The sequence below is a fragment of the Balaenoptera physalus genome (genome assembly GCF_965194825.1).
Source record: "Balaenoptera physalus genome assembly, chromosome: 7".
NCBI lineage: Eukaryota > Metazoa > Chordata > Mammalia > Artiodactyla > Balaenopteridae > Balaenoptera > Balaenoptera physalus.
This window is the reverse complement of record NC_138886.1, coordinates 51295573-51309072: the sequence shown is the minus strand read 5'-3', so window position 1 is coordinate 51309072 and position 13500 is coordinate 51295573. Positions and strand designations below refer to the sequence as shown.

The following is a 13500-nucleotide window of genomic DNA, read 5'->3' as shown; positions in this document are numbered from 1 at the left end:
CTAAGCAGTCCAGCACTAGGCCAAGGAGACATAGTCAATGCCCTCAATCAATTTTCAACACTCCTCTAGTGAAGATTCGTGCAGTCTTTCTTTCTAGCTATTTTCTTCAGATGTCTGATCAATAGAAGACTAGAAATACACAAGAAGTATAAATACTCTAAAAGCTTAAATTATTCAGAGACAAATATTCATTTTTAATGAAGAGGGTTCAAGTTTTTCCTTGTCCCCTAATGCACATCAAGGGCTAGTTCCCCTGACACGGCGTAGGATTCAATTTGTTTTGAAGCTGAAAATTTCTACAGCATCAGAACCATGTCTATTTAAAATTAATCTATGTAGCCCTAGCACAGCATAGTATGCCATCATCACACTGATAGATGATTAAAATAACAAATCTGGACAATATTTCACAAATAAGGATACTGAAAAACAGAGAAGTTAAATAACTTGGCCCAAATCACACAGGTAATCACAAAAGACCTGGGTCCTTTGTTACAACACTGGGGAAGCTTCATGCCGCTTTGGGTGGGGCTAGGGGAAGAGGCATGATGCTTCCAAATGCCCTGGCCTTGTACCCTCATGCATGTTTATCCCTGTGGTGGGTGGTCCTCAAATCAACTTGGCTGTTTATGAGAGACGAGTCTTGGTCAAAGTCACCCAAGACTTCCATGTTGCCAAATTCAGTGGCTGTTGCTCATTCCTGGTTTATCTATAGCACTGGACAGTTAATCACTCTTTCCTTCTTGAAACACTTTCTTCACATGGAGAGGAACCAACCGTCCTAGTGTGTCCCAATCTCTGAAAGTCCATGTACCAGGAAACCCCTCAGTCCAGCAAACTGGAACAGACACTTGGTCACTCTACCTTTGGGACACGACTTGTCCTAGGTTCTCCTTCTCCTTTGCAGAGCCCTAGGGTTCAGTCCTGAAAGAGCTTCTCTCCCCAATCTGAATTTACTCCCATATGATCTCATCTATGCCCATGACTTTAAATACCTTCTTTTCCTTTCTTTTTAAAATTATAGCTATATATTTGTAGCCTCTACCTTTGCCCTGATATTCAGGTTGATTTTTCCAGTTACATCTCAACATCGCACCATGGTGATCTAACAGGCCTCTCCAACATAACAAATTCAAAATTACTTAATTTTCCTGCCAATCTGCTCTTCCCATATTTTCCAAGTCTGTGCATCTCAGCAAGTGGCGATTCCACTCCACCAGCTGCCCAGGGCAAAATCTTTGGAGTCAAGGTTGATTTCTCTCTTTTTCTTACATCCTGCATATTATCTATCAGAAAATCTTATCCACTTTACTTCTGAAATATATCCAGAATCCAACCACCTCTCACCTTTTCTACTGCCACCACCCTATTCCAAAGCACCACCATTGTTTTGTTGAGTTACTGTGACAATTTCCTAACTGCCCTCCCCACCCCGGTCTATTCTTCACTTAGCAGCCAGAGTGATCTTTATAAAAAGAACCCTATAAGCTACCTTTATAATAAAAATTCAGATGGTGCTGAGCCTGTGCTTCCAGTGACTTCCCATCTTAATCCAAGTAAGAGCCAAAGTTCTTCCATGGCCTCTGAGGCCTATGACCCAGCCTTGATTCCTCTTCGATCTCATCTCCTATTGCCCACTCTGCTCAGCTCACCATCTGCATCCTTGCTGTTTCTGGAGCATGCCATATTCTCTTGCTCTGGGGACTCTGCTCTTGCTGTTCCTTCTAAATCAAATATTCTTCCTTCAAATACCTGTTAAGTTCATTCAGAATTCTTCCCAAGTGTCTCCTTTCCAGACCTCCAAGCCTTCACAGACCACTCAATCTAAAACAGTGCTCTCTTCTGTGTCACGCTCTATTCCCTATCCACGTTTCATTCTTCAAAGCACTTACTACCCCTTGAGATAGTCTACATTCACTTATTTGTCTATGTCTCTCATTCCAGAATGTAAGCTCATGAAGATAGACACTTTGTTACATTCACTACTGTATCCCCAGCTCCTAGAGCAATTCCTGGCACAGAGTGAGACCCAATACATGTTTCCTGAATAAATGAATATGTAAAGCAATCCTCTTGGCTCTCTACTATCTTTAAGTAAATAGGACAGAAGGCAGTAAAGTTCTTCTGGCTTCAATATTTCGAAGTACTTCCTGGCTTAGATTAAGGAATACGTCCCTGTTTCCACCAATGGCAAGCTTCCACTGATGCCACTGCATGGAAGACATTGACATGCCATAATGGACATCAATCTCATCTTACCAAGACTGATTTGATTCCTCTGCTTTACAGTGACAGTAATGAAATTCATGCTCTGCGTGCAGGGTGGCACTCTTTCATTTTGCCTTCCGCTGTGAATTTGCATGAAAATTTTAATGAAATCTTCATTTTCCATCATGTCCCCTCCAGTGAAATCAATGAAACCTAAGGATAGTCCAACTTCTTTGAAAGATGAAGCACAAAAGAAAAATAAAAAAGACCACGTTTATCAAGTGATCCACCATTTAGATCATCCTTAGTGGTTAAAAAAAAAAAAGGTTGTTTTATTGCAGAGAAGCTTAAACACGAAACAAAAATGAATGCTTTCTAAGGTATGAGACCTCCTTTTTTCTTTCCCCCGTAACTGTTATATACAAACATGTTGTGTAACCATGGTGTTTTGATTTATATCCAGGATGTGGCTTTCTACATCCTTCTCTTCAGCCAGAGCTGTTATGATCCAGCTGATTCATTCCATTTTATTTCAAAGTTTTTCTATTCTCACTTTTAAAAACAACAATTTTCCCTCTATAAAAATGTAAGTTAAGTTATTAACCATGCACACAGTATCTCAAATCCTTTCTAACTTAGGACAAAGAAGTCCTACCTTTCTTCTCTTGTACGCTTTACTCTCCTTTCTACTTTGAATAATCAGAAAAATAGTTTTAATATTTTACAGTTTCATCTTAATGAAGACAACTAATATATAGTTGTTTGCCTTTATAGATGATTGGCATCAGAGGGGGTCTGGCCAACCTATTCACATAGCTGTGGCAATGGAGAATTCCAAGGCCAATGGGTGATGCACAGGTGATTCTATTCACAAGCCCCTCTCTTTGGCACTGGCCACAAAGGACTCTGATGGGAGAATTAGGAGTGTCAAAAAGACCCAGGGCAAGTCTGTAATCATTGCATTTTGTTTTATAAAACCAACTCTAAATGGTGAATCCTCTTCATATTCAAAAATGCAAAATTTTAAAATATTTTATCTACTTTGAAAATGCATGTTTACACAATCACCACAGCTAACATTTACAATTAGGGTTAAAAAAACAAAAACCCAGTAACACCACACATACACACATGCACACACACATACCCACAAAATCAAATGCAACCTTCCTCTCATTTGATTTATCAGATTTATGACAGAATCCGCTATATTTATATAAAAATATATTCACAGGATTAGCAAGTAGTCTTCGCTTACTACATTTTCTGAAATTCAGAGCAACCAGGACAACAAAAGAAACTTTACCTTTCTTATGTTCTTCCTCCTATTTGGACTACTTCTATCTATCAACATATAGGTTCTTTAAATGATCCTCAACCTAGACCACATGTTAAAGTCCCTCGGAACTTTAAAATATTGATACCTGGACCCCAAACCTAGGGATTTTGATGTAATTGTTCTATGATAGGCCACAGGTATGTTTCTGATGGTCTCAGGTGATTCTAACGAAAGCCAGGTCTGAGAACCCTCCTCTAAATCTTCTCAACCTCCCCCTTCAAGCCTTTACGTCCTATTTTATCTTGGATCTTTCTCTCCTCTGAACTCCTACCACACCCAAAGCCAGCATGGATTCTCTGTGTTCTCTGCCTTCCCAAGTATATTATAAGGCCCTTAAGAGGCAAAACCATCTCCTATTCATCTTCCTGAAATCTCCCACAGCGTCTCCATAGTGCCAAATACATAGACAGCAACATTAGCCTCTATGTACACAGCAACTATTTTATCACTCTATATTAACCCTAATAGGGGTAGCATTGCTATGTCCATAGTGCACATGAAGAAACTGCAGCCTTCATCAAGGTTACTTAACTTGCCCCAAATTATGTAACTAATAAGTGACGGTTATGCTCCACCCCAGATCCAGCTGACTGCAAGTTCCAGCCTCTTGCAAAACAACAACAAGGTATAATTGATTGGGTTTTAAATAACTTGGTGCCAGTTTCCAAAAAAGCACATGAAAAGCTGCTCAACGTTGCTAATTATTAGAAAAATTCAGGGCTTCCCTGGTGGTGCAGTGGTTGAGAGTCTGCCTGCCAATGCAGGGGACGCAGGTTCGAGCCCTGGTCTGGGAAGATCCCACATGCTGCGGAGCAGCTGGGCCCGTGAGCCACAACTGCTGAGCCTGCACGTCTGGAGCCTGTGCCCCGCAACAAGAGAGGCCGTGACGGTGAGAGGCCCGCGCACCGTGACGAAGAGTGGCCCCCGCTTGCTGCAACTGGAGAAAGCCCTTGCGCAGAAACGAAGACCCAACACAGCCAAAAAAAATAAAAATAAATAAATTAGAAAAATTCAAATCAAAACTACAATGAGGTTTCACCTCACATTGGTCAGAAAGACCATCATCAAAACGTCTACAAACAGTAAATGCTGGAGAGGGTGTGGAGAAAAGGGAACCCTCCTACACTGTTGTTGGGAATGTAAATTGGTGCAGCCACTGTGGAGAACAGTATGGAGGTTCCTTAAGAAACTAAAAATAGAACTACCATACGATCCAGTGATCCCACTCCTGGGCATATATCCGGGGAAAACCATACTTCAAAAAGATACATGCACCCCAATGTTCACTGCATCACAATTTACAATAACCAAGACATGGAAGCAACTTAAATGTCCATCAACAGACGAATGGATAAACAAGATGTGGTACATATATACAATGGAATACTATTCAGCCATAAAATGAATGAAATAATGCCATTTGCAGCGACATGGATGGACCCAGAGATTATCATACTAAGTGAAGTAAGTCAGAGAAAGGCAAATATCCTATGGTATCACTTATATGTGGAATCTTAAAAAATGATACAAATGAACTTATTTACAAAACAGAAACAGACTCACAGACTTCGGAAACAAACTTATGGTTACTAAAGGGGAAAGGGGTGGGGGGATAAATTAGGAGTTTGGGATTAACAGATATGCACTACTATATATAAAATAGAAAGTCAACAAGGACCTACTGTATACCACAGGAAATGCTACTCAATATGCTTTAATAACCTATATGGGAAAAGAATCTGAAAAAGAATGAATATATGTATATATGTAACGGAATCTCTTTGCTGTACACCTCAAACTAGCACAGCATTGTAAATCAACTCTACTCCAATATAAAATAAAAATTAAATTAAAATAAATAAATAACGTGGTGCCAATTAAATACTTTTAAAAATTAAACATTTATATCAGCATGTGGGATTGTTGAAATGGTGGTTCTATAAACAAAGGTAAGGGAAATAAAGGTCAAAACATACTTAATCAAATTTTCCAATCGTCTAAAATCATACAATGAACAGTCTATGGCTTCTCATTTAAGAAAAGTTTTTTTAAAGGTGCTTCAGGGTGAGAGTCTTTAGGTGATAAACTACTCCTCTGCCTTGCCAGAAATAAATCTTCCTGAAATGTCCCATTATCTTTCTATGAAACAAAATAATTTTTTTAAGGGAAAGGGAAATCACCATGTAAGTGGATGATTTTTTGTTGGAGGAACCTTCATTCGGGAAGATGACTCAAGGGAAAGAACAGCCACTTCATTCTGACATTACAACAAGACCAGCAGGTAAACATTAGGGTGCTGGGATTTCCTGAGCAGACCTTGCATTTAAAAAACAAAAGAGGGGGGGCTTGCCTGGTGGCGCAGTGGTTAGGAATCCGCCTGCCAATGCAGGGGACACGGGTTCGTGCCCCGGTCCGGGAAGATCCCACATGCTGCGGAGCAACTAGGCCCGTGAGCCACAACTACTGAGCCTGCGCGTCTGGAGCCCGTGCTCCGCAACGGGAGAGGCCGCCACAGTGAGAGGCCCGCGCACCGCGATGAAGAATGGTCCGCGCTTGCTGCAACTGGAGAAAGCCCTCGCACAGAAACGAAGACCCAACACAGGCAAAAATAAATAAACAAATTTATAAAAAAAAAAAAAAAGCAATAAAGATGTGACCTTCCACTTGTGTAAAGCTCTAAAAAAAAAACAAAAAAACAAAAACAAAAGAATCAAATGCAGACTTTTGCTCCCTCATGCCACCTGCTCTTCAGGCAGTTAACAAGGAGAAGCAGGGTCAGTACACTGTGCTGAAGCTGGGGTAGCGGTCTGGGGGAAAATATTCAGAAGACTAAACTGGAATTAACCAGGAGAAATACATTTTAAAGGCTACTTATTTGCAAATAGAACGGGGTAGAAATTATGACAGGACCACATGATTCATGTATAGTTAAACATTTTTGCTATTTCTTCGACACATTCTATTAGAAGTTAAGCCACATGTTAACCCTACCACCTAGCTAATGAAGTAATTCATCCAAATTCACTTTCGTCAAAACCTGATGACGCGGCATAACTACCAAAAGAACGCCTGCAAAAATAAGAAACAATTTTTAAAATTTGTGACTTTAAATAAAAAAGATTTCTCCTGAAGAAATTTCAGGCTGCAGCTGGTGTGTAGCTAAGGGGTTAAAGCCTGTGAGTTAAACTTCCTTAAGGCCTCTTAATAGTGAGGTCCACACTATTTCTCAAGACAGCTACTGCAGAAAGCTGCAGTCTGAATTTACAAAGAAGCAAAGCACCAAACCCCACCTCCCCCACCTTGTTTAAGATTTAAAAATGTATCCAGTCACTTTTTAACTGCATTTTGCATATTTTGGAAGACAATCTGAGTCAGAAATTTAAAAAAAAATTTTTTTTTGGTTTTCAATGAAATCTATACCAGCACCACATGAAACCAAAAAGCATATCTAATTTATCTTGGATTAATGCGTATCTAATACATCTGAAAGCACGGACATTATGCCCTTGGTGTGCTTTTATTATAATCTGTGACTCTGAAACAGACAGGAAAAGTACAATTAAAAAGGGCAGTTGAACAAGCCACCGAAGTCATTAAGTAGATTTTTTAAAGAACTGTCATCGAAAGTTACCTCTTGCAGTAAAAGGTGCTATACATTTTTTAGTACTACTATTTCATCAGTGACACAACACACAAATTATCCTACTGAAAGAACCACAAATCACTCCGGTAAACATACCTTTAAAAGATACACAGTTACACGGCGTGGAAACTGTTACAGGAGACAAAATGGCGGCTACAGGAAACCGAGTGGAAGGTTACAAAATTTCTAAGAGCAGAAGTGGTTTTGAAGTAATAAGTGAGAAAGAAAAAATAACCTAACCTCCTTAAGATAACCACGAGAACGAGCAAGAAAGTGGGGCTGTGCTGTGAGGGGAAGTGAGTACAGTGGAGGCTGCAGCTCTCTCACAAAGGAAGTGAAGACTCACTTCTGGTTTTATAAACTATCTCATTTAAGTCAGATTTAACCCACCGGGCACACGCCTCGCATTTAGTCCTCAAATAACATAACATATGTATACACACTCAACAACTGGCGTTAATATAAAAATGTAGGCAATCTTCAACTTGAAAGGGGGATTGTGTTTTGAAAATGAAGGTTTCTACTGTCTGATTCCACAGACATGAAGTTCCAGAGAAGGCAAAATTATGACGACAGAAGTGTATCGGTGATTGCCCAGGGCTGCTGGCTGAGGGCTGGGAGAGGAGACCCTCTGCAAAGGGGAATGACGGGGCTTTTTAGGGTAAAGAAACAGTTCTATATCTTGACTGAGTACAGGTTAACTATAAATTGGCCAAATTCCTCAAACACCTACAAATGAGTGAAATTTTATTGTATGTAAATTACACTTCCAAAAAAATTATTTAAAAAGCTTAAGGTTCATAACTTGGCTTTTCAGATTTGGGAATACATTTTTTTCTGATAAAAGCATGTTACAAATGGTTTTAAGTTTCCAGGCTAATTCTTCCCCTCCCCAAAATATGAATCATAATTTGGGTGAAATCAAATAGCCTGGAAGTCCACTGAGTCCAGAGACTTCAGAATCAGAGTCCCTGGAGATCCACTTTGTATTCCCAGCCCTAGTGGACAGAGGGAGAGAGGGGGAATTCATGTCAAAAAGCAGAGCAGAGCCAGGAACTGGCGGTTGGTGATGTAAGGTATCGGTGGGAAAATCTAAGACTCAGGAAGCAAAAGTATATGCTGGGCACTTCTGCCCTTGACCATTCTCTAAGCAAACCTGTAGCTCATACTTACTAGCTGAAGAGAGGGGAAGCCAGAGGTACTTATGCTTTGTCGATGGTACTGGCCAAGGTTTGGTGGGAGGGTAAACTGTTTCCTTATTTCCGCAGAAGAATACCTTGGGTTAAAACAGAAAAATCTAAATGAAGTTGTTATTTTAAAACATCATCACAATTATAGATACAATCTTTGATAGCATGTTATAAAACTTATTCCTGGGCTTCCCTGGTGGCGCAGTGGTTGAGAATCTGCCTGCCAATGCAGGGGACACGGGTTCGAGCCCTGGTCTGGGAAGATCCCACATGCCGCGGAGCAACTAGGCCCGTGAGCCACAACTACTGAGCCTGCGCGTCTGGAACCTGTGCTCCGCAACAAGAGAGGCCGCGATAGTGAGAGGCCCGTGCACCGTGATGAAGAGTGGCCCCCGCTTGCCACAACTAGAGAAAGCCCTCGCACAGAAACTAAGACCCAACACAGCCAAAAATAAATAAATAAATAAATAAATAATTAAAAAACAAAAACAAAAAAAACCAACTTATTCCTTAGCCGGGTGACTGGCAGAACTGACTAAAATGTCCTCAGTGGCCTGTGGGTAGACACTAGAGCTTTTGGGTGATAATATACACTCTAGAGAAGTTCACAGAAGCCAGGACGCCTGCAGTTATGGCTCTTGCCCAATACTGGAAGGATGACAGCATGAGGAGGAGTTTGCAGCCCAAGGAAAAAATCCAGGGCACTTGGCTCTTTCTTCCCAGGACATTCAAAGGCATTTTCTCCCCATGAGGACATCTGGCCTCTGATGAGAGTCCTTTAAACCCCAACCCACCATTTTGAACCAGTCACTCTCCTTTCAAGCAGTTGAGCCCTTATGGTCGCTGCCTGCTTTCACAGAAAACGCCAGTGACCTGTTATATGAACACTTCTACCTCCCCACAGGCACCTGGGATGCTACCTGGAATTCCAAGGACTGCATTTGTTCCAAACCACGCCTAGTGAGTGATCCTTTGAGTCAACCGCAGTGACGCTGCTGAGCCCTCAGACAACATCCCTGTAGCCGGGAACCGAGCAGAGGAGAGCCGCTCTCCACTGTCTATGCACACCTGCTGGCAGGAGTGACCGACAAGTGATATCCCGGATTATGAGCGGGTTGACTTTTGTGTGCTCACTTGTTGGCCATTTGTTTGTAACTCAGAACACATTTTCTCATTAAGTCAGTCTTTGGTGTCTGGATTCTTAGCCTAGTTCACAAAAGTGTACTTAAACCACAATGAGGCCACTATAGAAAATAACTAGAAACTGGCATTATTGAGGATCAAATGAGACCCTATTTGAAACATGCTGCATGTCCAACAAAGAGATATACACATTTTTAAAATTATAACTTAAAATAAAATATTTAAATATTATAAATAAATCTTATTATATTTTCTCCATTATAAAGTATGCTAGGACAGAATTATTAATTTTTCTGCATGATGAGGTTTCTGACATGACCTGCTTGGCTCCCAGTCTTAGTAATGTGGTGCATCCAGAGAGGCAGGAAACCCGTCCTGGCCACACCTGTGGCATCCATTCTCCCAGCCCAAGAGCACCTCAATTTCCTTTCAGGATTGGCACATTCATGTTGTACAGGTATAACCACAAATCAAAGGGATGGGCACATAACCCAACGTAAGACAATTCTCTCTCCTTCCCAGGATCCTGAATGATGAATGGATATAAGAATGGAAGAAAATGGCTGGAGCACATTCTTGTCAGCAGTGGCCCCTTACACTATGATGCAATGAGACGTGAAACCCCAGAGAAGTTACAGCAGCCCGTAGTAATTGTACTCCTTCATTTCCCGAAGTATTTTCTTTCTCTATTTTTTTAAAGTATGAGAAAATACTAGGATAAGGAGTAAGCAGTCTATTATCCATCAAGGAAATGCAAATCAAAATCACAATGAGGGGGCTTCCCTGGTGGCGCAGTGGTTGAGAATCTGCCTGCCGGTGCAGGGGACACGGGTTCGAGCCCTGATCTGGGAAGATCCCACATGCCGCGGAGCAACTAGGCCCGTGAGCCACAACTACTGAGCCTGCACGTCTGTAGCCTGTGCTCCGCAACAAGAGAGGCCGCGATAGTGAGAGGCCCACGCACCGCGATGAAGAGTGGCCCCCGCTTGCCGCAACTAGAGGAAGCCCTCGCACAGAAACGAAGACCCAACACAGCCAAAAAAATAAATTAATTAATTAATAATAATTAAAGGTGCTAATAATTTAAAAAAAAAAAAAAAGGTAAACATAGAGCTCCCACATATCCCAGCAAAGCCACTCCTAGGTTTATATCCAAGAAAAAGGAAAACATACTTCCACACAAAGCTTATACATAAATGCTCATAGCAGCATTATTTACGGTAGCCAAAATGCGGAAATAACCTAAATGTCCATCAACTGATGAATGGATAAACAAAATGTGGTATATCATACATGGACTATTATTCAGCAGTAAAAAAGTGAAAGAAGTACTGATACATACCGCAACATGGATGAACCTTGAAAACGTTACATTCAGTCAAAGAAGCTAAATCAAGAGACCACATATTGTATAATTCCTTATATGAAATGTCCAGAATAAGCAAATCTATAGAGTAATGGGACTGAGGTTTCTTTCAGGGGTAATGAAAATGTTCTAAAATTAATTGTGGTGATGGATGCACAACTCTGTGAATATACTAAAAAACACTGAATTGTGTATATGTGTGAATTGTGTGGTATCTGAATTATTTCTAAGTAAAGCTGATAGATACAGATATAAATGTGTGCTGTGTGTGTGTGTGTGTGTGTGTGTGTGTGTGTGTGTGAGTATTCTACAGAGACAAGAGTGAAGGCAAGAATTTAGCATGACCAAGAATGGAGGAAAACTTGCAGATTTTGATCCCCAGTGCTCAATAGGCTCATTTTCATGAAAAGTTTGGCAGTCACCATTTCTAAAAAAATCAACAGCCTAGACAACTATCCAAAACAAAAGGCCCATCTTGCATAAACCACATTGTATCTTGTTTCTGGCATCACAGGAACCCAAGCCAGCAGAGCAATCACTTATTTGCTTATTTCAGAAGGTGACCATAGTCACGAAGGGCAGAGACATCCAAGCAAAGGTCCTTTTCTGTGACTGAGCTGACTTTTCACAGATAAGACTGACTGCTCCTGTGATTTCTGCTTCCAGGTCTTCCCCTCAGGGCCTCTCAAATAATGAGTTTTAGTTTTCTGGCCATTCTCAAGCCTTTCCTGTCATAGACCAGAGGGGTCTACCTGAATTGGGAATATCTGAAAACGTTCATGAAAGTGAACATGCCAACATGAAGTGGCGTCGTGAGAGAATCATAGAATGGCAGGAGGTACAGGTTCTTGTTTTCATTTTGAAGTAAAATTGGCTAACAAAGCTGCAATGCTTTTTTCATCATGCCATCAGAATGTTCCTGCTCCCCAACCCTTCATAAACAGCTGGAGTTCCTGTTTCAATCCTTCACATAAGCTTCCTGATTCAGAGCTATATAACTCATCTTTTTCCCTGACATGTCAAGCCTGCCCCAAGCCTATTTCCTATCCCTACAGAATCAGTCCTACAAAAGGCAATTAAACCTGTCCCTTCAAAACTGTCAAATAAGGAGATGAATTGTTTGTCCTTAAAATGAAAACACTGAATCATCACACGTGGAATGAATTGCTTTGTATTCACTTAAAGAACTTCAAAATAAAATAGCTCTGGAGAGGCCCTACGCACATTTAAACTAGCAAAAATAGGCTGGAATGATAAAATTACATGTTGGTCAGGCTGTGGGAAAACCCCTGTGGGGTTGTATATTGGTGTCTTTTCTTTGGAAAATAATACTGTAACATGTGACAAGAACTCTAAAACTGTCGTTACTCTTTCATGGGAATATACCCCATGGAATTCATACAGACAAAAATATAATTTGAACAAAAATGAACATAAGAACTCTGTATATGATAGCAAATAATTGAAAATAACCAATGCATCCAACATCAGGGAGAACACTAAGTACATAACAGCATAAAATACATGAAATATGATTTTACCATTTAAATATTTGTATGGAAATGTACATAAAGAAAGAAGTTACAAATAAAAAGTAATATGAGGAACTGAATACAAATATTCAACAATATATGTATAAATAAATATACCAGAAAGTTCAGAAATCTTTCTGGTAGTTATATAGAGGGAGTTTAGTAACTACCCCAATTCAGCTCTTTCTCCTATAAAGTTGCTTAAAGACATCATTTAAAAAAATAGTGTGTACCTATAAAGTGCCATGCAGGCATAGATGCACTACTGGGGATTTTTAAAAACTATGTAAACATCAGCTATTAAATTTACTGATATGGAACACAAATAAGAGAACCCAACCAGGGAAAGAGCTCCTATAGGTGTGGTGTCCATGCAGGTATTACATGGGGGTTTATTTCCTCTGCATTTGAGTCTCAGATCAAAGTCAACATGTCTAAGATAATTTTCATGACGCTAGATTTATATCATATTTCCCTGATGAGCTAAGATAGCCTTCTTCTAATAACTTGAAATGCTTTATAAATATTATCTTCTTTATTTCTGCAAATGTCGATACCCCTACTCTGGGGTCAGAATGGTAGAATGGGGTAGGTAGTAAAGCTCTATGTTTTTATTCAGCTGGACAGATTGTTGTGATATATACAGCTGGAACTAAGTATCAGTGGAATTAATGACTGGGCAGAGCTTGCTAAGTGTGGCCTATGGACCATTTGCATCAAATCATCAGCTGCTTACTTAGTAAAAAGGCAGATTCTTAGACCCTGCCCCACTCTTGTGGTGTGGCCTGGAAAAAATGCATTTTTAACCAGCACCTCCAGGTGATTTTTATGTCCAAGAAAGCATAAGATTCACTGATGGGGCAAGTCTATGAGAGAGTGGTTGGTTGAGCCATTCATTCATAAAAACACTGAGGGCACACACAGTGCCAGACTCTCTGCCAAGTGCTAGGGACTGAAGTCCAAGAAGACACTGCTGCTGCTCCTGGAAGTTCAGTCCAGTAGGTGGGAGGGCGGAGGGCAGATGGATAATTGAATAATTATAATACAATATGATAAGCATGTATTATACACAGGAATGT

The 13500-nt window shown here is 40.4% G+C and overlaps 1 protein-coding gene across 1 annotated transcript in view; it reads right to left on the bottom strand.

Annotated features, from left to right (window-relative positions):
* DOCK8 (dedicator of cytokinesis 8) overlaps window positions 1–13500 on the bottom strand; it is a 236688-nt gene that overhangs the window by 176845 nt on the left and 46343 nt on the right. Inside the window, exon 2 of the mRNA XM_082470796.1 lies at window positions 8364–8466. Within this exon, the coding sequence (XP_082326922.1) occupies window positions 8364–8466 (103 nt within the window). The remainder of the gene's footprint in view (window positions 1–8363; window positions 8467–13500) is intronic.